The sequence below is a fragment of the Copadichromis virginalis genome, linkage group LG3, assembly GCF_057382275.1.
Source record: "Copadichromis virginalis isolate Kocher_CV1m ecotype Utaka linkage group LG3, C_Virginalis_male_GT1.1, whole genome shotgun sequence".
Taxonomy (NCBI): Eukaryota; Metazoa; Chordata; class Actinopteri; order Cichliformes; family Cichlidae; genus Copadichromis; species Copadichromis virginalis.
Window position 1 is genome coordinate 51,113,098 of NC_140620.1, and position 22,579 is coordinate 51,135,676.

The window sequence follows — 22,579 nt, forward strand, 5'->3', positions numbered from 1 at the left end:
TATGCTTTAGCAAAAAGGAAAGTTTTAAGCCTAATCTTGAAAGTAGAGATAGTGTCTGTCTCCTGAATCCAAACTGGAAGCTGGTTCCACAGAAGAGGGGCCTGAAAACTGAAGGCTCTGCCTCCCATTCTACTTTTAAATACTCTAGGAACAACAAGTAGGCCTGCAGAGCGAGAGTGAAGTGCTCTAATAGGGTGATATGGTACTACAAGGTCATTAAGATAAGATGGGGCCTGATTATTTCAGACCTTGTATGTGAGGAGCAGGATTTTGAATTCAATTCTGGATTTAACAGGAAGCCAATGAAGCGAAGCCAAAACAGGAGAAATCTGCTCTCTCTTTCTAGTCCCTGTCAGGACTCTTGCTGCAGCATTTTGGACTAACTGAAGGCTTTTCAGTGAGTTTTTAGGACATCCTGATAATAATGAATTACAGTCGTCCAGCCTGGAAGTAATAAATGCATGAACTAGTTTTTCAGCGTCACTCTGAGACAGGATATTTCTAATTTTAGAGATGTTGCACAAATGGAAGAAAGCAGTCTTACATATTTGTCAGAGCCTCAGGCCACTCTCATGAAGTCTGTTTTTGATTGTTTGGTCATAGACATTTACACCAGTGGCCTGTTGGCGTTATTATGTACTTCTTTGCAGTGCTCATCCTGTTCCTCCTTGTACAAAGGAGCAGATACCAGTTCTGCTGATGCGTTAAAGACCTTCTATAGCCCCGTCCAGCTCTGCTAGAGTAACTAGCTGTCTCCTGGAGTCTCCTCCATGCTCTTTAGATGGTGCTGTGAGACACAGCAAACTTTCTTGTAATGGCACGCATTGATGTACCATCCTGGATGCATTAAACCTGTGCAACCTCTGTAGGGTCCAGATATCACCTCATGTGACCAGTGGTGACACTGACACTAGCCAAATGAGGGTTGTGTCATTGTCGCCCCTCTAGTGGACCTGAGGTTAATTTCATCTCAACAGCAAAGCAGCTGAAACTGATTAACAACCTCATTAACTGACTGCTGCTTAACTCACCAGATCAATATCCCAAAAGTTTAATTCAAAAGTGTTTCTTTCAATTTTTTGGAAAAGTGTATTAGACAGGAGCAGTTGAACATCTCGTCTGTTTTGGACCAACTCTTTAACGCTGTCAAAGCAACTTATCATTTATACTGATTGTATGTGGATAAATTTTGGATTGCAGAAAGCACATCTGAACCTAAATGAATGGGTTCATCCTTTGACCGTTCTCCACTTCTACATCAAGTTTTATAAAATGCGTCTCGAGCGTGTAGGAAAGACGCCGGTGTCAGATGACAGGTGAACAAATTCAGACAAACTGTGCTCAGTCTGAATTTATCAAAAAGCGTTTATTAATAGTCATAGTAATGTCACAAATTCACAAGTGTTTAAGACATGTCTGGCTCAGTTTGGTGTGTATGTCTGCAAGTATGTCTGTGTGGATTCTCTAAACAGTGCAGTTATAAACGAATGACCACAAAGAGAAGGAAAGTGTAAGATAATATTGCAACAGGAAAAATAGAATTCTCATTTTAAGAAGACAAAAAAAAGAAAAATTGTTCAGAGAGAACATTTAGCACCATCTATCCCGTTAGCATATTCAACAGATATCATAAAATCATTAAAATCTCATCTAAAAGCCCCCTACATATTAAAAAAGAATTACCATTTCTCAAAAACACTTTGGAAAAAAAGTCATTCTGTTCCTTTTTAAATAAGCGTACAAACACAGCATTCCATTAGTCATCTTCTCTACGTGAGCAGTGTGCCTATTGTCTACAGGAAAGGTGGTGTTATATTAAAGATAAAGATATAATTTAATATATATCATGAGAGAAAAGACAGGAGGCGAGAGGCGAGCACCAGAGAAACAGTAGCCTCCACTCCGTCGGACACAGCCTCCATGTTTTAGTTCTTACAGAGCAAACAGTCACCATAAAACAAAGGGAATAAAACATAGCAAAATTGTACAACCCTATCAGAAAAGGGAGAACGCCAATATCCAATAAATAGAGGAAACATTTTAAATTAAATGTACAATGCCAAAAAAAAAAAAAAGTTCAGGAAATACGAAGTCTGCATATTGGAACAAACAAAACACACACCAGAGGACAATGACTTTTTCTTTTTTTTTTAAAGAGAGCGGTCATACACAGAGTGAAGAAATGAACAAGACCTGACAACCTGTGACAACTGAATATTAATCTCCAGAGAAAACAAAAGCTAGAACTCATAGAAACAAAATTTACAACACATTCAAACTTTTTAAAAAAGTAAAGTTAAAAAAAAAAACACAAGAGCCCCTCCCCCAACCCCCCGCAAAAAACAACCAAAGTTGCTATAACCCGTATCTTTTGAAGCATTCCAAACAATTTTTAAATTCTTAATGCTTTTAGAAAAATGTTCATAACTCTATTAGTATTTTTCCATTTTCTCTTTTCTAAATACAAGGCCAATGTGGTATATATCTAGGCGGATCTAGTTTAGAAAAAAAACAAAACAACAATAAATTATTTTTTAAAAAGACAGCACCCCACGAGAAATTTCAAAACAGCATGTACAAATTTCAATATTCAAGAGAAGAGAAGAGTTCTTTCCGGTACTGACAGAAACACGCCGTTGAAACCATCAGCTACCCTCCACAGTTTGTTCAATGACAGCACCAACTGCCCCCGTTAACCACCACAGAGTCCAGGGGTTCTCGTTGAAAGCACCATCTGAGAGTAAACTGGTATCTTATTGGCGGCTTGGTTTTTTTTTTCTCTTTGTAAACAAGTAAGGAGTAAACGTATTCAACTGGCTATTCGGCAAGTAGTAGCAGTAGTCGCAAGAATCATGCTAAACAATAATGAATGGGTGAGTTGAAAACCAAAGTGAAACTGTCTTTGTCCTGCCTCGCAGGAGTTTTGGTTTATGGCTGAGGAGACGTACGTGGGGAGCTCTGTCATCGGGAGGAGGAGGCCTGGAAAGACGAGACGTAGAAACAAAGATTAAAAATAGATCTATTACTGACAAATTTAAAAAGTCAAAGTCTTTGATCGAGTTATTTCATGAAAGAACTGCGATTACGCACTAAAAAGTCAAGTCTCACCAGGGTGAAGGAATCGTATACGTTCATGAGCTCCTCTATGCGGTACTGCTCCAGCACAACTACGTTGGTCAGGCTCGGGTTGCGGTGGCGTGCGCAGTCCTCGCAGTGAACCACGTACGACTTCCTGCTGTTGTTCTCACTCGTCACAAACAACAAATTGAACACCTCCACCTGCGACAGGAAAGAACAGCAGAGGGGTCAAACTTTGATGAGTTGATCAGTCGTCTGGTAGAAACTTCAGGAGCCATCTTTCAAATCTACAGCTTCAGAGTTTGATGATACTAAAAAGTCTTATTTTTCCTAGCTTGTAAGCTTACTGGTAAAGATAAGACAGTAAACTCAGTCGCCATTCTATGTGCCCTAACAAACTCGCTCTAACACCCCTAAAAAAGGTCTGTAGATGATGAAGATGAAGATAACTACCGAAGCCACAAAGCAACGAAAGTCTGTTTAAGTTTGTGTTTGACGGTTACTCACATCGCACTCGTTGCAGTAGTAGGCAGGCTCGTCTTTGACTCGACTCTGATAGGAAATCTTTTTGCCTTCAGCCACCAGCTGGTCACGCAGGATCTGGATGTGCTTCATGGACTGCATCAGGCAGTGTCTGACAGGAAGGCAGAGACCCACATTTGCAATCAATATCAATATTCACGGGCAGTTTTTCTGTGGATCGCCACTTTAAAAATCATTGCAATATTTTCTGCTTTCGCTAAAACAGATTTTTAATTTGTGCTGCTGTGGATTTACCTACCAAGTGCCTAAACTGATAAAAAACCAGCTGTACTCACTTGATCATCTTGTAGGTGTCTGGGTCACTGATCTTCAGAGTGCGGGCCACATTCCAGGACACGTGAATCATGGGGACAATGGACTTCACCTTCTTCACTTCGTTCCACTCAAACCTCTCGAGCGCCAGCTGATACTGGTAGCCTGTAAATATACATGAAACAATATTGAAAAATACAAGAAATGCTACATAAAAAAAAAAAAAAAAGTTGAATGAATATGCATTTGGCCACTAGATGGTGCCCTTCTTACCATTCAAGGGTCCAACATTCCAGGCAATATTGTTGCACCAGCCCACAGCCTGAACCCAGTGAACAGTACCAGCATTTATCCACACCAAGTCTCCAGGCCGCTGGATGAAGCGGTAGACTGGGATGTTGGCGTTGTAAAGGTCCTCCAGTACTGGCCACCAGGACCCTGTCAGGTAGTCCACTCCGTGCCTGAGGACATTAAAGGCAGACATGTAGAAGGTGTCCAACTGTAAACCAGCCTCACCACAACACTCCTGCACATCCACTGTTACTCTGCAGCTACTCACTTCTCACAGAAGTCACTGATGGCCTGCCAGTAGTTCTCATGGACACAGAACCACTCGCAGTCTCCAGGGCCAATATTGATGTTCACTGAACAAAAGTTGTTGTTCTCCTGGTGACCTGTCAAATAAGCACACACAACATTGTATGTTTTTGCTAATAGTGATTGAAGCTCCATCACACCTTCATTTAGATAGTAAGCTGTGTTGCCTATAGTTTCCTTCACCTGGTGTTCGGCTCCCTGGGACCTTCATGTAGAGCTGGACGCTGTTCATGCCTAAGATGGTGTGTCCGACATGGGTCAGCATGTTTCCGCTGGATGACACGCGCATAAATGCTGGAAGCTTCTGCAGCTCCTGAAGCTGAGGCTTCCACCTGAGCAGAGAGACAAAAGATTGTAATGCCGTCCTCTTAGGTAATGGGCAATTATTAGCTGCACAAAGACACAAAGAGTTGTTTTAGGCTACTCACCTCTTGGGATCAGAGAGATCAATGTTGGTGCCAAATTTAATGATTTTCCCAACTGGTTTCTGCTCACCACTGAAGAAGATATTGAAGCTTTAGTACAAGTGACAAAACCCTGATGCGCCTCCAAAAAAGCTGGGTTAAAAGTTTTATAGAAAATTACACTTACTTGCAAGTTTCTTTAGAGCTGTCTTTGTTGGGAGTCTCAGAACTGCTGGGTGGCTTCTTCTCATCGTCTTCATCCTCCTCTTCATCACTGCCTTTCTCCTCCTGAAAAGACAGACAAGTTAACTCTTGCTGTATTGTTAAACCTTTCTGGGATCATATTCCAAGCTGTTGTTTCAAACATGCTCTTAACAGCTCAGGAAAAAAAGAAAGAATATGAGCTCCTTCAACTTCAGCTCAAAATGAAAGAATTATTCTTTATCTATTAGATGCTTCCACAGTTATTGGAACTGAAGTTTGAACTGGGCCTGGCTAAAGCCACTGCTTTATTAATGTTATATTTTATGCTTACATTCAATTATATCGAGGGCTGTAATTAGCATATATTGGTTATGGTCACAGAGAAAACATGTATCCACACTGACATGGACTTATTTTTTGCTCCACCACCTATTTGAATCTTTAGGATTACTATATAAAGCTAACAATCTTAATTTCTGTAAATAGCACTGGATCAAAAAATACCTGGAGAGACTCCTGGAAGCTGGAGGCCTGGTACTGGGCGTACTTGGCGATGGTGGTGTGGGAGCGGCTGCTCTCGCAGGGCCACGTCTGGCCCGTGCCACTAGGGTCCCAGTTCTCGTCGGCAGGTTGCTGCACTTGAGTCCTCACCTCCACCATCTGATCTGCATTGGCTTCCACCAGGGATTTTGTTGAAAAGAGCCCCAGGTCTGAAAAGGTCATGGGAAAATTAGGTACAAGTTTTCCAAATCATGTTTCTCTTCTTCATAAAATTTGGGAGAGTCTACTTGCACGTTGTTTCATTATATTTGTTTACACATAAGCCACTGTAAACTTACTGAGTCGCAAAGATCCAGCTAGTCCTCGGATGACAGTAACAGGATTCTTGGCGTCAGTACAGAACTGCAGGAGGACAGGGGAGAAGGCGTCCCTCTTGCTTTCCAACTGCAAAGAAGAACATTACCGCGTTACAAAATCTCTTTTTATGCATAATTAAATCACAGGTATCGCTCGGTAGCGTGAGTATTGTTGGTGTGTTGTCTATAGATCTCGTGTTGTTTTAAACAGTTTATATTTAAGTGATAAAACACTGAAATTCCTGAGTTTCCTGTTGCTGTTTTGTATGTTGGGAAAACCCATGTGAAGCCACCACAGAATTTGTGTTCAATAGGTTTGTGTTAGAAACATAGAACGTACATAGATGCTGGGTGTAGGAGGGTTGAGTTTCTCCCTGGGAATTGGTTCCTCTTTGCTTATGATGGGTTTCACAGAGAAGGCTGGCAGTAAGTAGGATTCTTTAAACTTCCCTTTGAGTCTGGCTGCCCTACAACAGGAAAAAAAGGCAAAGGTTGACAGATGCTAACATGAAGGCACCAATCGTTTCTCTAACAGTTCATTCCAAAACGGTTACGTGTTAATTTAGCTTCATTTGAATACTTGTGAGACATTACATGAAATCAATTTTTAATTTGCACTTACTTGCAGGATCGGATAATCTCACTTGCAGTGTTCTTGATGCTGATGTCCTTCAGCGGAATCCTTTTTTCCTCCACCTCTGAGGCAATGAACGTCTCCCTGTCGCCGCTCTCCACTTTGATCAGCCGAATCTTGAGCTCTTTTGGTGGTCCATCTGACAACGCCTTCAATTTCATTAAATCCGTAGAACCTAACGAAGACCCAGATTCGCCTTTTTTGTGCTCAGAAGATCTTTCTCCCGTCCATTCTCTACGCTCGCCTTCGCTTGTGGAGCTGGTACTGGATGCTTCCTTGCATTTCCTTTTTTCAGTTTCATAGAGACCAAAGGTTTTCTCTGAGCCCTCCCTTCTCTGGAGATTGAGATCACTTAGGATTCTGCGATCTTTCTCTTTATGGCTCTTGCCATCTTTGTGCCGCTTGTGGCTGGAACTGGAATGGGTGGATGAAGAAGAATCTTTCTTGTCTCTATGCTTTTTCTTTTCTTTTCTATCTTCATGCTTTCTGCTGCTGCTATGACCGTGCTTTCTCTTCTTTTCTTTGTCCCTCTGTCTGTCTCTGCTTCTGCCTTTCTCTCTGTGTTCCCTTACTTTCTCGGGTTTGTGTCTGTTCCCCATTTGACCTTGGCTGTCATGTTTTTTGTAGGAGCTCTTGTAATGGAGTGACTGTCGGCTAAGCATGACCTCACAGCTCTTGCCCAACTCTGCCAAAGAAGATTCAGAGATGGTTGTCAACTCTTGCTCCTCCTTCATCACCCTGATAGGCTTTATCGTAGGAATGCTTTTCTTTTTAATAAAGGTGAAGCTTTCCTCTGAGTCCCCTTCATCTGTCCAGACATCCGAGTCCTCTAATTTCAGCTTCTTATCTTCCAGTAGAGAACGAGGAGAGGACTTCATGGGTGGGAGAGCAGGACTGAATGGTGGGTTTGTTGAGTCTGATGTGGGAGAACTGCTTTGCTGCTGGCAGCAGATATCCGGGCCCAGGGACAGCGAAGAGGAATACTTGACCCCAACCAGAGCTGATGGAGGAGGTCTCCCAAAAGGCCCGCCACGGTAGGCATACTTCTGGCTCTCTAGGACAGTTGCTAGAGACTTGAACATGCTATTAACACCCGTCTGATGAAGGTGGGGTCTTTGGGGTGGCGGAGAACAAGATGGGGCCTCGGAATCCTCTTCATCTTCATCCTCATCAGCGTCACTTTTAATCTGTTCAGGGAGACCATAAAGTTTAGCCAAGTCACTGTGACGGTAATTGGTGTTCCCTATTCCCACTGGCATGTGCACGGGCTGTTTAGGATTATTTGGAGAAGGTTTAAGATAGTCCTCGTCGTCCTCGTTGAGAGAAGATGTTCGGCTGCAAGGTGATGCCAGAGAGCCTTGGCGGCTGAGCACAGGAGGACTGGCGTTGGATCGGTCTTCATGACTGGGCTGATGTTTGGTCGCCGGAACCAAGTCTGGGGCGCAAAGATAGTTCTTGTTGGGCTCAGCACTGGGAGAAAAGGTGCCAATGAGACCTGTGGGCCCATTCTTTTCACTGTTATACATCTCCTCTTCCTTTTTGATGGATTCGTCCAGCATGGCCATAATGTTAGCCAGACCGTCGGGAAGCAGCGTGGACTCAGAGGACTCCTCCTCAAACTGAGCGCTGTCAGAGTCAGCGATTTCCAAACCACCTCTGGTCAGCTGCTTGTTGAGGATTCCCCCGGTGGAGGTGGAGGACAGAGGTGGGAGGTTTTCTCTAGAAAAGGCGTGATACAGTTTCGGCGGCTCTCTTAGTGCCACCGTGGGGAGAGAGTGTTGGCTGCTGTCTCTCTCCCTGGCTGGGTCTTTGGATTGGCTGGGTGCAGTTTGCATCGCCGGGGGCTTGTTGGGGTACACCGGCTGGTTCATCCCTGAGGTATTGTTTGTTGAAGAAGGACTGAATGTCATTCCGCCATTGGTACTCCACATCTCCCTCTGCCTTTGCTTTTCTCTGGCATAGTCTGTCTGAGGTGTAAGAGGAGGAGGCCGCAGCCTTTCGACATGAGCGGCAATAGCGGCAACGGCGGGTGTCTGGCCTGATTGGCAGGGGAGCACACCACCACGGCTTAGCCAGGGGTATGGAGGAGAAGCCTGAGCACTGGGTGGAGATGGACCTGAAGGAGATGCAGTGACAGAAGAGAGGGGAGGAGGTGGGGGCACCGTGGAGGTGTTTTCACAGAGTAGCCTTTCTAGATTTTCGATAGCAGCCTGCTCTTTTCCTTTTGCGCTGCACAGTTTGTCGTCTCTGTTTCTCTCCATCCTTTTTTTCTCTTCCTCTTTCCTCACTAGCTCTTTTTGTTTTTTCTTTTCTTCCTCCTCCCATTCCAGCTGTCTTTTCTTTCTCTCCTGCTCGTGCCTTTCTGCTTCCCTCCTCCTTTTCTCCTCCTCCTGCTGCTTCTCCCACTCTCTCCTTTTCCTCTCCTCTTCTTGCTTCTCCCACTCTCTCCTTTTCCTTTCCTTCTCCCATTCTCTCCTTTTCCTCTCCTCTTCTTGCTTCTCCCACTCTCTCTTCTTCCTCTCTTTCTCCAGTCGCTCCACTTCTATTCTCCGTCTCTCCTCTTCTTTCTTTCTCTCCTGCCTCTCTTGTTCTCTTCTCCTGTTCTCCTCCTCCTGCTTCTCCAGCTCTCTTTTCCTCTCCTCTTCCTTCTTTTCCAGCTCTAGCCTCTTCCTCTCCTCTTCCTGTTTTTGTCTCATTTCCCATTCCCTCTTTTCTCTCTCTTCTTCTCTTCTTTTTCTTTCTTGCTCCTCTCTCTCTAGCTTCCTCCTCTCCTCAGCTTGCATGTGTCCCTCTAGCTCAGCATCGAGTTTGTCGAGAGCCTCTTCAATGGACTGAGGGACAGAGGTTGGAGTTCGCGGATGAGAGAACATCTGTTTGGAGGGGAGGGCTGGGCTGGATGGTTGAGGCGCAGAGCTGACGGTGGAGTGAGAAACTGGGCAGTAAGTTGGAGAGTTGGAAAGCGGACTAGAAACTGTGCTTGTAATCACACTGTCCCCTGCCCTGTTTTGCCCTGAGGAGAACAGAGAAGATGAGGAGGAAAATGGAGGTTTTTCCAGTTGAGCCTGAGCATAGTACGCCATCTTCCCCTTCATATGCTGGGACTTGGTAGCTCCGTGTTGGTGAGACTGGTTTGCGGTGGGAGCTGGGCCTCGATGATTGCCTGGCTGCTGCAGAGCATCCCTGTGAGATTTGGAGTTAGTGACGGCACTGGTAGGGGTTTGTGGGGCTGGCTCCCTTCCTCCTTGCCAGCGGTTACTAGTACTGTCATTGTTCACAGAGCAGCCAGCAGGGGGAGATGTGGCCACTGCAGAGGAAGCAGCCATAGCAACTCTATTAGAGCCGCTGCTGTTGCTATGGCGGCTGACAGAGTAGGGGGTCTGGGACATAGGAGGGTTGGTTGTGATGACAGGTGTTCGAGTAGGTGGCAGGGGAGGGCTGACGTGATGTTGATGCCGGGAGGAACCTGGATGCCGACTATCCACGACCTGATTGTGGCTCTGCTGGCACTGAGGTAGCAGCCCTGGAGGCCTGTAGCTGCCCGACTCCTGAAGACAAAGAATTTTTCAGTCACTTAATATAATAGTGATCAAAAAACAACTGTGTTAACAGCTGAAGTGCCTGCGTTGTGCTGCCCTTTATTAAAGGAACTCATTCTTGCAGCATATAACTTGAACTCACCAGGGAGTGATTGCTGGGCGTGCTCTGATATCTCCAGGCCTCATGTGGACCGCTTTGCTGTTGCTGAGGTACTGAGGTGCTGCTGGCTTGAGGCGGTGGAGGAGGAGGACCCTGGTGGACCAGCCCTGGATGAGGCTGGAAGTGGCTGTAAGGCACACTGCTGCTGCTGCTGTTGCTGCCAGTCGCAGAAATGTTTGCTGGTGACGACTGGGCATGTCGGTGATGATCTCTGTCTCCCCTGGTTGGAGTTGATGCTGTGTGAGAGGTAGCTTGGCTGCCACCTTGGCCCCCAATAAAAGGGCCTCTCTGCATCTGAGAACCACGAGTCTCTTTAGCTTGGCATGGTGGAGCTCTCTCCGGTTTGGAGCCGGGACTAGGGTAGGAGGAGTGAGGGGACCGATGGTTTACAGCCTGAGGTTGTAACTTGTCTTTCTGAAGCTTAGGAGCACATCCCTGGTTGTAGCTTCCTGGAGGGGAGTTGGGTAAAGGAGAGAGGTTGGAAGGGGCCAAAGATGCAGGAGAGGACTTCTGGTTGTAGCTGCCCATACCTTGTTTGTTGTTTTCCTGTTGAGCCACAAAACAAGAGAAGAAGAAAAAGAAAAACAGGACAATGAGAATAATATACAAAGGGCCTGACCACTGCTTTAAATAAAGCAGTGGTCAGTGATCAAGTAGACAGTGCAGAGATTTTGCTCCTGCTCAGACCTGGAACTGTGATTGTGGGTTCTTGCGCTCTGAGGTTTGTGGCTGCCAGGGAACACTGCTGTCCTTGTGAATGGGGTTCCAGAAGGCGGGCTTTGGAGGGTGGTGCTGAGCAGACGACTGCTGCTGTGGCAAAGATTGGCCAGCACCAGAGAAACGTTGCAGCCCAGGGTGAGATACCTGCACAGGGGAAAGCACATTACAATATTTTACTACTCAAAGATCTGAGGAGGGGGAAAAAAGAACTGATTTTATTATTTGTGACTGTCCAATACCTGATCTGAACTCTTTTTCCTTTTGCTGGGGCTGGGACACTCCTCTGCTGCAGGCTGTGAGGGCGTATGCAGCGATGGTGAAGGCGTGTGTTGGATAACAGAGTGTTCACCCAGTGGAGGGCCTGGTCGCTTCAGCTGACCTCCTTGCATCTTTCCTGGGTATGGCCTCTGCTGTGCACAGAAAAAGATCTTAGTTGCTGCAGATGAAGACTATTGCAGTGTCAGTCCAAAGAATCCCTTTATCAAAATATTCACAGCAAAATCTGGGAGGCAAAAGTGACTTTGAGTGGAATTGGTGTTTTATTGGTCTGAACAGGGAGTGCTGGGTGTTTTTGTCGATGATGAAACATGATCCTAACCAATTAGAGAGTTCCTACCTGGTGCACCTGAGCCCACATGTCATCTCCCAGCAAAGGTGGACCCCGGGGAACATTCTGCTCCTGAGGACCCCCAAACTAAAATAGACAGAAAACCAACAAAAGAAAGTGTTTAGAGTGATTTATTGTCCATCAGCAGAGAATTATTTAAGCTCAGTGCAAAAGGCTGACATAGAATAACACTGCAACACTGTTCTCACTTTCAGCATTTGGTTTGGCCCCCTGGAGGGGAAATGGGGGTTAGGTGGAGGTCCGCCGCTGCCCGCGTAGCCTCCATTATGGAGACGGAGCGAGAGGTCATTGGGCAGGGGCATGACCGGATGTCCTCGAGGAGGAAGGTGGGAATCATATAGCTGGCTAATTTCCCACGCTCTGTGATGAGGTGGAGGATGAAGATGGTGGGGAGGTCTCTGCTGCTCCCTCTGCAGAGGTGGTAACATTGGCTGTGGGAGATCGAGCTTCTCGCTTCCTCGCATCGGCCTGGAGTATAAAACACACAAAGGATTAAAAACATTTGAATGACATCAACATTTTAACTCCTCTTGTAGCTTTCTCTAAATCTATTGCATTTTAAACGTAGCTGTGCCACCCATGTCTTTGTTCCATTACTTACCCATTACTGAAATATTTGCTGTGATGGTTTAATCCACCCATAGGTCCAGGAGGTAGATGGGGAAGTAGCTGGTGTTGGTTCATCGTAGGTGAACACCTGATGAGGAGCAGAGACGGGATACAAAGTTGTTGATCGCCTTTAACTTGAACTCTACCAGCAGGATTAACCTGATGAATCAATGCAACCAAAGAGGTTTTGCAAAAAATATGGTGTTGTCATGACTACATACCTGGCAGGTGGCTGCCAGGCGCGGCCGCCCACGGGAGGCCATGGCCCCCGGTTGAGTTCGTCCAGAGGGAAGGAATCCCGTGTGCCTCGCCCGCCAAACTGCTCTATTGGGTGATGCATCCAGCCTGCATGTTTAGTTGTACAGTCACACAATTAACACACAGATACGCTCATAGAGAGAAAACAGGAAAACATCTTTGGACGAAGCTGCCGTGCTTTATGATGCAGATTTTACAAATAACTGGTCCCGTCAATATGTTTTAATTTTCATAAAAAAAAAAACATCGTAGTTTTTAGTTCTCGTGGCAGATTTCTGACAGATCCATCAAATTCCTTGCTGCATAAACAAAAGTACTTACCAGACTAGCTGTATCTGTGAAGCCCTCCACTGCAGCTCAGAGAGGGCCTCACTCCAACACTGAGAATATGTGGAGGTTTATCTTCAGCACCAGGAGCCTAAAAGCCAACTGCCTGCAGAAAGAGAAGACCAAGAGAATCATTATGAGAGGGGAGTCAGAGACTTTAAAAACAGAAAAACCCATCAGGTCTTTTATTTTATTGGTGGACAAGCTGGTGTGTGTGTTTGGAAGTAAGCGAATGAGAGAGATGGACAGCTTGCCAGCATCTCCTCTGCTTCTGTCAAGAACATTTCCTGAAGAAACTTACATTTATAACTTGTCTGATGACGGCTGCTATGCATAACTCAGCCTGTAGGAGGCAGCAGTAAACTAGTCAGTGTGGAATCTGATTATTTCTGAAGCCCAGATGGCTCAGCAGGGAGCTCACCTCTGAGGACAGACCTGGGGTTACTGTAATCCTTACCATGAGCCTCCTGATAGCCAGAGACAGAGGGAAAGACTAAGAGTGAGAGGCTTTGGTCTCACGCCAACTGTGTGATGTTGGACGCCACGCAAGTGGAAGCGGTCCAAGTGTGCAAGCTGCACAGTGATGGCAGGCCTGTGCTGTTTTAGTGCATGAGAGAGAGAATAGTGTGCTCTCTTTTAAGTGGATGATTGTGTGTGTACTGCAGCGTTGTGTGTGTGTGTGTGTGTGTGTGTGTATACATAAAGTGTGCGTGCGCCCAGTGGATACACTAAGGTTTAATCTCATTACGGCAGGCGTGATGAAGAGGAAGAGGGGGGGCAGCGGCAACAGACGGTCTGAACAGGATGGGAAGGATAGATTAAGGAGAAGAGGGAAGGGATGGAGGGAGGGAGGGAGGTGGAGTGCAGAGTGGGAATGGTGCCATGAAAACGCCCACGCACCTTCCCACAAACACACAAACGACACAAAGGAGATGGTTGAGGGGAAAACACATGAAAGAAGCTGAGAGATAACTCTCTCTCCCCCTCCCTGCTTTCAGAAACACCGGACACACACGGCACAAAAGACCGAAGGTGTCGGGATGAAAAGAAGAAGTGTGTGTTTCAAAGAACAGAGATTCAATACTGACAACAAAAGAGACCAGAGACAAAACCTGAGAGGGAGGTTTAAACCTGCACGATCATGGCCACCGTTAGAAACTAGGCTAACTAAATATCTACCTGTAACATGTTAAGTAGTTAAAAACCACCATTCTGTCATCCATTTAACACCAGATTAGAAGGTTAACCTTTCAAGAACAATACTCAGATTCATCTTCATCATTATATTCAATATAATATCAATGTAATATAAGACATATGTGTAAATATTACATTTAAGGTGGATATTTTGGGCCTAACATAAGTACAGAGATGTTTTATAAACTGCAGTGCCATGACTGAAATGTGCTGCATGATTCATCAGTGGATCAGTGGGAGAGCAACAGACATGCACACAAGGGTTATGATTCATTTGCCTTGCTCAGCATAGCACTGTTCCACTAGTTTTTCCAGAATTAGCTCTGGCCGTACGCAGTACTTCCTCCCACCAGTTCATCTTCCCTTCCTTTTCTTCCTCCCACTAACACTGGATCACGGGCTCTATATAAAGCCCAGCAGAGGATACTTCAAACACTGTACACTTTTAGCTCACGAGGAGGGTTGCTGTTCACTGACACATGAACACCACCCTCAAGGGGCGAGGGATCACGATCTGCCAGACGCTGCTGCTATGTGAAGATAGGCCGGCGTTAACTGTCAGGACTGCACTCCACGTGCTTTAAAGGAAAAGTGATACAAACACTCACGCTGTGCGCACCTTTAGAGTAGCACCGAGTTATTGATTCACAGTTGTGTTAAGTCTCAGCTTCAGCTGCCAATCATTTCTTCCGGGGTCTCCTCAATCCTGAAACACAGAGAAGGGAAAAATGTCAGCTTGTCAGGGAGAAAAACAACAACAACACGACCAGGGTAAACAACACTCTGAGTTAGCGTCTCGGTCTCAAAGCACGAGACTGAGTGAAGGTTCTCTCAGCATCGACTGAGAAGCTCTTTACCCCACCCCTTCTCTCTTTTGCTTCAGTGCATCATCTCCACCTGCATCATCCTCACCCTTCAGGTGATGCATGGCAGAGTGATAAAATGGGAGTGAAGAACTCTTGCTCATTCACTCGTGCTGGCAAGTAAGAGGCCCGTCTAACTCTAACAGCAAAAGCCCATAAACTCAGTCAACCATCACATGGAAAACATAGCACTGGCAAAATGTAGTAAAACTGCATTGTGGTGAAAGTAGAAAGGTTTAAATTAGAAGAAAGACAAACAAAAATACAGCTAGAGATCATCTGTGACTTCTTTTGAGAGCAAATGGGGACACGGTGGCCAGGTTGTAATTACTACTTTTATAGAGGGTGTGTGTGTGACCAAACAGCCATCTACCCTGGCTATCACATTGCTACTCAGCAGCATAGTGTTAGAAACTCAGTACTCTGTAATGAGATCTTACACATAGGCGGTAGAAACTTGTTCAAGAGCAGCTCGGGTTCTATCAGATTATACCAAAGCGATGAAATGTGGTTATAGCACCTATGGGTAAGAGTATGGTGTAGGAGAGGAGAAGCAGTGAGAGTGAGCGCGAGCATTACGCAGGTTATTTTTTGGGGAACCCCCGATGACTCAGCTCGCCTGGAAGACGGCTTACCCCAAACCGCTGGGCCTGAAACCCCGCCCCTCCGGGACACCACTTACAGTCAGGTGACCGGGGGCGTTTCTGCACCACTGCAGAAGTAACAACAGCGGGAATTTCTCTGACCGTGTGATGTCATTTCTGCTTCCTTAGAAGCGTGACGCTCGGGTAATCAGTACGTGAGTGCATGTTTAGACAAATAAGCAGGATGTGCCGATGAGATGTTCGGTAGGGGGTTTCGTGGCCGAGAGAATGATCAAACTAGTAAACCGCAACTTCAGGAGAAACGATGAGGAAAATTCTACGAAAATGTTCAGACTGATTAATCCGTAACCGTTTCACCCAAATGGAACGTTCTGCTGCCGAAGAACTCAAAGAAAGACAGGAAGCACTTTGAGAAGTTTAAATTTAAACCTTCAAGCGCTGCAGGTGTTAGCGTGATTGCTACTTGCTTTCAATTTTATTTTGCTCTAACCACAGCAAACAAAAACTACTGCGGTATCTACGGTAAAAGAAGTGAAAGCCCTTTGAGAACATCTGCATCTGTCATACGCAGCTGATAAAACTATCACTCATGACATCATTTATTGTTCAATCAAAAATCCCCTCCAGAGTACATCTTGTGGAAGTGGAATCCCCACCCCCCGACCATCAAAGAGGTGTTCCTGTCAACACCCTGGTTATCGTAGGAAAGTTAGTTAATGTCCCCGAAACAGCAGCCCAGGGGTCGAGCGGGTACAGAACAACTCTGTGCCGTCGGCCGTCAGACAACCATTACACCCAGGAAGTCAGACAGTTAATGAAACGTTTCTCTGTGGGATCTGACAAGCAAAGCAATTTCATGGCACAGCCCAACGTCACATGCTTGTGGCTGTGCACAGGGAAGCCTGCTTCGTCGCCGATGAGCGCTGAGGGGAACAGTTTAAACTAAATCGTTACACGAGCTCCGTCTCTGTGCCACAGCCTGCCGTTTATTCACAGTCATCCCTTTATGCCTCTGCCTCAGACAAACGCGTGAGAAAAAACGAGAAAAAGACGCCAATAACGACGTCCACTGCGAAAATATCCATCTGTTAGAGTCTACTTGTTTACTTGTTTGTCCGAGGAAAGCACACGAGGCTGCTGGAACGGGAATATGAGCAATGACCAAGGACGAGGGCTTGACGAGGTAAAAGCAGGCAGCTGGGGAGCCGTTTACTGTCTGAGTAAATTCACTGCAGAGCCATTCTGATAAGAAATGACCAGATAAAACTGGGAGAAGTGGCAGATAATAGAAAGAAAACGAGTTAGAAAAGAGCTCTGGCAGCAGTCAGTCTCCCATCAAGCATGGCGGCAAGGCCATGCATGGTCTTCTCTCTCTTCTTGTTCCTTCCTCCCGCAGCTTTACTCCACTTGGCCATTACATAATCAGTCCCAGATAGAGATCGTGTTCTGGAGGAAACACCATGCATTTCTCTCTCTCTCTCACACACACACGTAGCCCCTGCATCCGTCCTCCCCCGCCCCGTTGCCAGGCTCCCTGTGTCTACATGTACTGTATTTATTTGTTTGTGCGTGCACTAACGTCAGTGCATGCTGTTCCAAGATGATGATGATGTGGGCTAACTTTATCACGTCTGCATCTTTACACACACACAGAATTAGAAGATGATGTGCCAGCCAGCGCGCACAAGGCAGTGCAGTTCAGCTGAGGACACGGCAAAGCAAACGGTTTCTGCAGAAAACCAGAAGGAGCTGACCTTTGTGGCGGAGTGTTCACAACAACAACACACACACACACAACTCTGGACTGAGACAACACTGTGCTGAGCTGACCCTTAACCCACTGCCTCATTCACTTAAGCCTGTGCCGAGCAACAATTCAGGTAAAGCTCACAGTTGCTTTCTTCCGTGCGTACTCCCACACATCTGCTCGACATTGAGGCCGTGACAGAGAGGCAGTAGGAGCATCTGTGGAGGCAAAGTCTTCATATTTAAACTGTGTTGGCTTGAAGTTGCTTCCAATGTAAACATTTAGAAAACAACAGGGACAATCATCAGGTTAGCAGCAACCACGAACGAATCATTATCTCGTTCTGGCTGTCAGTGGTCAGCCTGTCAGTTTGTTGTTCGGCTCCTCAACGCTACTTTTTCCATTAATTTTGGTGGTCTTGACCTCATTCAGGAGATGAGAGATGATTACAGTTAGACTACGTTTTTATCTCTTGGTGAAAAAAGAAGCACAAATTGCAACCGGAGTGTGTAGGTGGAAAAAAAAGAAAAGAAAGGAAGGAAGAAAACAAGAGGTCCTTTTATTTTCCTGTGACATCCTGTGACTGACAACTTACGACAGTTACAGTGGTGCACAAATCATACAAAAGAGACCAGTTGCACTTGTGTGTAAGTGACGTTTAAAGAGAAGAGGAAGAGAGCTCTAAGGGGAGAGGAAACTGTCGTCACAACCACAGGAAGTGGGCCTCCCTGAGGGGGCGTGTGTACAAATGTGTGAGGGAGAAAAATCGAGCTTTGGGGAAGGGTTTTGGTTCTTTTTAAAAACCATGAGGCTTCCTGTTAAAAAGATAACTCGGAGCGTTTTAGAGTGTGTGCAATAAATGACTTTCTTATGTGACTAATACGAGCAGATGTGAAATAAGCAGGGTCAGCTCGCCACTGCAGGTTCCTAAAAATACACCTCAGACACACAGTCATCCTGTGCGACGGCACGTGTGTCCAACTCATGACTCACACCAGCCACTTCAACAAAAACAAGCGACATAACTGACTTTACTCTGATCTGCTGTTCAAGTGAAAAGCCTGATCGCGCTCTCAGGCTTCTGGTAAAAGTGAGTGACAAACAGGTGATGGGAGAATGGGCGTCTGTGTCACTTGTGCTTTTCGGCTTCTTTTTCACAGAAACTCTAGAGTTTCAGAGGAAACTACAGACTTCTGTGCATGTCAGCGGAGAATCGGAAAGAAAACAAGAAACACCAAAAAAAAGAGGGATGACTCAACACCTCTGAAGGACAAAGCCGAAATCTTAGAAGCGACGGCGGCTCGATTCTCGCACATGAGCAACCTCAGAAGTCCCCCAACTTTTCTTTCTGCTTCTCTTGAGTGAGGCTTTTCTAGAACCAGTGTAAGAAAAGCTCTGGACAAACACAGCTGCACGTGTGAAAATAGTCTAAAAATCCCCCTCCCCCATTCTCCAGGTACGTCTAGTCCACATCCAGGGCTGACACACTCAAACACACAGACGCTCAGAAATACACCAAACAAGACTAGAGACAGCTTCCTTGGCAACAGTTACCAGGGGAACTAGTCGCGTCTTAACCAACAGTTATTGAAGTAAGCTGGCGAGTCTGACATAGAGAGACGGGTTTTATGAGAGGGCTTTACTAATCAACATGTTTCCTGAAACACAAGGCAGACTTGACCTCACACCATCCCCATCCTCTTCCTCACTGGACTCACATTGTGTTTTACTGGCAGTCTGTGTGTGTGAATAACACTTAGCAACATGTGTGTGTGTGTGTGTGTGTGTGCATGTGTAGTCATATCCTTATGCGGCCCAAAATCCCAGTCCCCACGAGTTTGAAGGCATTTTTGAGACTCAAAATGTGGTTTTAGTGCCAGAGTTATGTTTAGAGTAAGTGGCATGATGTCAATTAGATGTCCCAGCAAGACATGAATACCCGACATGTGTGTGTGTGTGCGAGAGAGAGAGTTGCAGCTAATCAGAGATAATGACAGCATGTGTGCAGATGGTCAGCACGCCGTTGTTTTTACAGTGGGTGTAATTACGATCATTTTGACTTTATCAGAACAACCGTGACACAGGCAGAGCAGCTTTGTTATGACGTTTGTTCGTTTAGACCAGAGAACATCCAAGGCCTGTTTATAGATTCTCCAAATACCACAGCTGCTGATCTTGTAGGGTTTTTTCCCCTTCATGAATCTCTCCCTACTCACCGGCTGACTTATCAGCTATTCTCCCAGCGTGGGTAAATGCAGTCACAGGAGGTGAGGCGAGGTACCAAAGGAAGGAAGAAAATTCTTTCCAAGTTGTGAGAGCCTGTTTAACTTTAGCTATGAGTCACACACACACACACTGTAGGTTCAAACACAGCCCTTCCACTGTGGCATCATCGCTGATGGCAAAGGGCCAGAGATAACAGAGAGTGAACTCAGAGGGAAAACTTTCTCCTCACTCTCACTGGCTTTAAAATAGTAGTAGAACAGGAACACCCCCTTTCTCCTGTAGAAAAGCTTTCAACTTTGCAAATGCTAAAAGCTAACGTAAAAGTGTTTAACATTAGTGTGGTGCATCTGAACCCCTGCCTGCTCAAGTAAAAAAATAAATAACTAAATAAATTTCAGTTCACTCCTTCAGATTGCGAAATGTATTACACAGAGGATCTATTTTTCCCAAGTGCCCTCAGATCACATCACAGCGTAATATAAATGTCCAGTACAGCAAACAATCGATGTCCATGGTTTGTGTGTGGCCGGTGACATACCGGAGCCCTGCTGGTTTGTAGAAACTAATGAGAAAGAAGTAGCAGGGATAATGAATTCATCCATACACACTGCTATGATGCCGTATTTCAAAAGCTAAAAAGCCAATTATCGTCCATAAAGTGCCGCTGGCACATGCATTTAGAAAGTTCAGTTGTGTCTATTCCAGTTTTTTTTGCTTGTTTTACTGCCAATTATTGTAATTTTGCCTCATTTAAAGCTCATGTTTTATATGACTCTTTTCACCAAATTGATTTTCCCCCCTTTTTCATACCCGACAGACATGCATAATAACTTTTACCATATGCTGGACCCTACAGAAGACAATATGGTTGTTGTTTTTGGGCCCCCGCTGCCAATTTTGGCAGACCTTGATCCCCAGCAGTCTGTCTCTGAAGGCATAGTGGAATTCCACACTTGCCTGACTAAGATATTGCCTCCAGCTGCTCCCCCAGCAAAGTCTTAAAGCCCTTCTTCCTTCAGTCAGTAAATCCTTATCAGCGTGCACCTTTTAAAACGCTGCATGGACAGGCGATCAGCTCATGCACTGAAAATTAGCTCTGTGCAACCACCCCCCCCCCCGGCTATATGTGATGTCATCATGTTTATTACATAGAGGGTGTGCGTGGGGTCAGTTGAGGTGAACAGGATGCCTTCCTTTAAACGTTGAAATGAAACGATGGGCAAATTCCAGCCAGCACATGGAGCAAGTCCAGATTTAATCGGCTGAACTGTCGGGGTGTGTTTGACAAACTGATCATCGGCAGAGCAGACGTTGTTCTGAAAACACACACAAACCCCTCTCTCGACTCCTCTTTTACGTTTTACTCCACCTCTCTCGTTCTGCGTTGCTCTCTGAAAGAGAAACTACACCCTTTACTGGAACGGTTTCAACGTTGTGGTGTCGCACAGATGTTTCGCTGCCACATTCGATCACTGACCTCAACAGTTTCACTCTGAAAAACTTGTAACTTGATTATATTCGTTTTGTGTAACGGGTGACAAAAAATGGTTGATGCGCAGCACCCACCATCTGACAGACAGTGTTAACTGGCAGGAGTAGCTGAGTAATCACTTCAAGCCAGCCTACTGACCCATTTCCAATGCCAGGCACATGTACAAAGGAAAAAAATCATAGTGAACTAGTTACATCTGTATCAGGGTTACTTATGGAGAAAAAGGAGAGTGCTGTGGGTGGGATTGGGTGAAAAGCTCTAATAATTTGCTCTTCTTACTGAGGTTTTAATGACTCAACCGCTGCTGTTGAGCTTCTTTCCACTGTCACGTCTGTTTCCTGACGCGTGTGTATCGCTTTAATAATCGTCCATGTTCGTCATCAAGTCATAGTAAAATAGGCGGCGCTTGTTCATTCACACATACACACGCACTCCTGTTGAGAGCACTGGAGGAAAGGGGCGGGGCTTGAAGCAGCAGCACACAGTCGGCACGGCGTGTTAGAAGCGAGGTGGAGCTTTAACTTTTTTTTACTACCCCGACATGAAAAGGTGAGACAAAACACGCTGCTGTTTCCATGCCAATCAATCTGATCGATCGGAAGTGAACCTTCAAAGGGATTCGTTTTTGTTTTCTCAGCGATCCCCTGCCAGCACGCTCCTCCTTCTGATCTCCCCTCGTTTATTGCGGGCAATAAAATGACAAATGAGCGACACGACCAGCCACAAATTCTCACCAACTGCCTTCTCCTGACTAAAAAAAAAAAGTGTGTAAAGTCTGTGGGTGGTGATGCAATAGCTCATTATGATACTTCAAACGCTTGCAACCACTCCTCCAAACGAGTTAACTGGGTCGTTATTTTGATGTAAGGCGGCCAAGGCGCACGTATACGCACGGGCCAGACGCAGAGAGACTTTAGTGGACTATCTGACCCTGAAACTCAGACTTTAAGGTCAGCACCCATCCCCTCGAAAAAAAAACAGAGGTGATGCAAATCACTTCCTTTCAATCAAGCTCTTTGTGTGCGTAACTATGACTGGAGGGTGATTTTGGGGGTTGGGGGAGGCAGCTATCCATTCACTTTATACGGCTGCCGACCTCGGTGATCCTGCCCACCCCCCTCTCCAACACACAGACACACAATGGCGTGAGATCTCATTACACAAGCAGTTTTCTGTCCTCTAACTCCCCTTCCCCTTTTCCAGCCACGGCATGATCATGAGTTTTCAAGGCAACGCGAAACGGAACTAGGACCGTGGTCGCGTTACCGTGGATGGAGCTGTCATCACACACTGTCTGCACGCACAGACTAGCTTCAGGACAAAAGTTGGGGAAGTAGGTTTCGTGTTAAGTACAAAAAAACCGCAGATTCCCATCCTATCGCCAATTTAGCAGAAATAAGCCCACGTGCGCCGAATGATTAACCGGGTCCGGTAAAGACGCTCAAACGTGAATATGACGAAAACAATTCGGCGAACTGAGACCCAGCCTACACGCGTGGGATTAAAGGGAGCCACCCGTGGTTGAGAAAAACACAGCGAAATTCCCCCACCTCATCGATTACACACGATCGACAGTTCCACTCAGCCAGTTCCGATAATGCGCTCATTGTTCCGAATCAATCAATGGATCAGTAGCCGAACA

At 45.8% G+C, this 22,579-nt stretch overlaps 1 protein-coding gene across 7 annotated transcripts in view; it reads right to left on the reverse strand.

Annotated features, from left to right (window-relative positions):
• Nucleotides 1-1,347: 1,347 nt before the first annotated feature.
• Nucleotides 1,348-22,579, reverse strand: part of kdm6ba (lysine (K)-specific demethylase 6B, a) — a 109,470-nt gene continuing 88,238 nt past the window's right edge. For 4 of the 7 annotated variants that reach the window (XM_085451600.1, XM_085451599.1, XM_085451603.1 and 1 more), the window contains 22 exons: nucleotides 14,624-14,710; nucleotides 12,802-12,913; nucleotides 12,444-12,567; nucleotides 12,215-12,310; nucleotides 11,802-12,081; nucleotides 11,602-11,679; nucleotides 11,225-11,395; nucleotides 10,953-11,129; nucleotides 10,248-10,811; nucleotides 6,558-10,114; nucleotides 6,276-6,402; nucleotides 5,918-6,023; nucleotides 5,583-5,788; nucleotides 5,062-5,162; nucleotides 4,899-4,967; nucleotides 4,654-4,802; nucleotides 4,433-4,547; nucleotides 4,147-4,334; nucleotides 3,897-4,038; nucleotides 3,586-3,712; nucleotides 3,109-3,279; nucleotides 1,348-2,979 (listed from right to left, as the gene is read on the reverse strand). In XM_085451600.1, coding sequence (XP_085307726.1) covers nucleotides 2,962-2,979; nucleotides 3,109-3,279; nucleotides 3,586-3,712; nucleotides 3,897-4,038; nucleotides 4,147-4,334; nucleotides 4,433-4,547; nucleotides 4,654-4,802; nucleotides 4,899-4,967; nucleotides 5,062-5,162; nucleotides 5,583-5,788; nucleotides 5,918-6,023; nucleotides 6,276-6,402; nucleotides 6,558-10,114; nucleotides 10,248-10,811; nucleotides 10,953-11,129; nucleotides 11,225-11,395; nucleotides 11,602-11,679; nucleotides 11,802-12,081; nucleotides 12,215-12,310; nucleotides 12,444-12,562 — 6,561 coding nt within the window. In that variant the 5' untranslated portion in view covers nucleotides 12,563-12,567; nucleotides 12,802-12,913; nucleotides 14,624-14,710 and the 3' untranslated portion in view covers nucleotides 1,348-2,961. Of the gene's footprint in view, nucleotides 2,980-3,108; nucleotides 3,280-3,585; nucleotides 3,713-3,896; nucleotides 4,039-4,146; nucleotides 4,335-4,432; nucleotides 4,548-4,653; nucleotides 4,803-4,898; nucleotides 4,968-5,061; nucleotides 5,163-5,582; nucleotides 5,789-5,917; nucleotides 6,024-6,275; nucleotides 6,403-6,557; nucleotides 10,115-10,247; nucleotides 10,812-10,952; nucleotides 11,130-11,224; nucleotides 11,396-11,601; nucleotides 11,680-11,801; nucleotides 12,082-12,214; nucleotides 12,311-12,443; nucleotides 12,568-12,801; nucleotides 12,914-14,612; nucleotides 14,711-22,579 lie in introns of all 7 variants that reach the window. The other 3 variants (XM_085451605.1, XM_085451604.1, XM_085451602.1) reach the window with 3 other exon arrangements.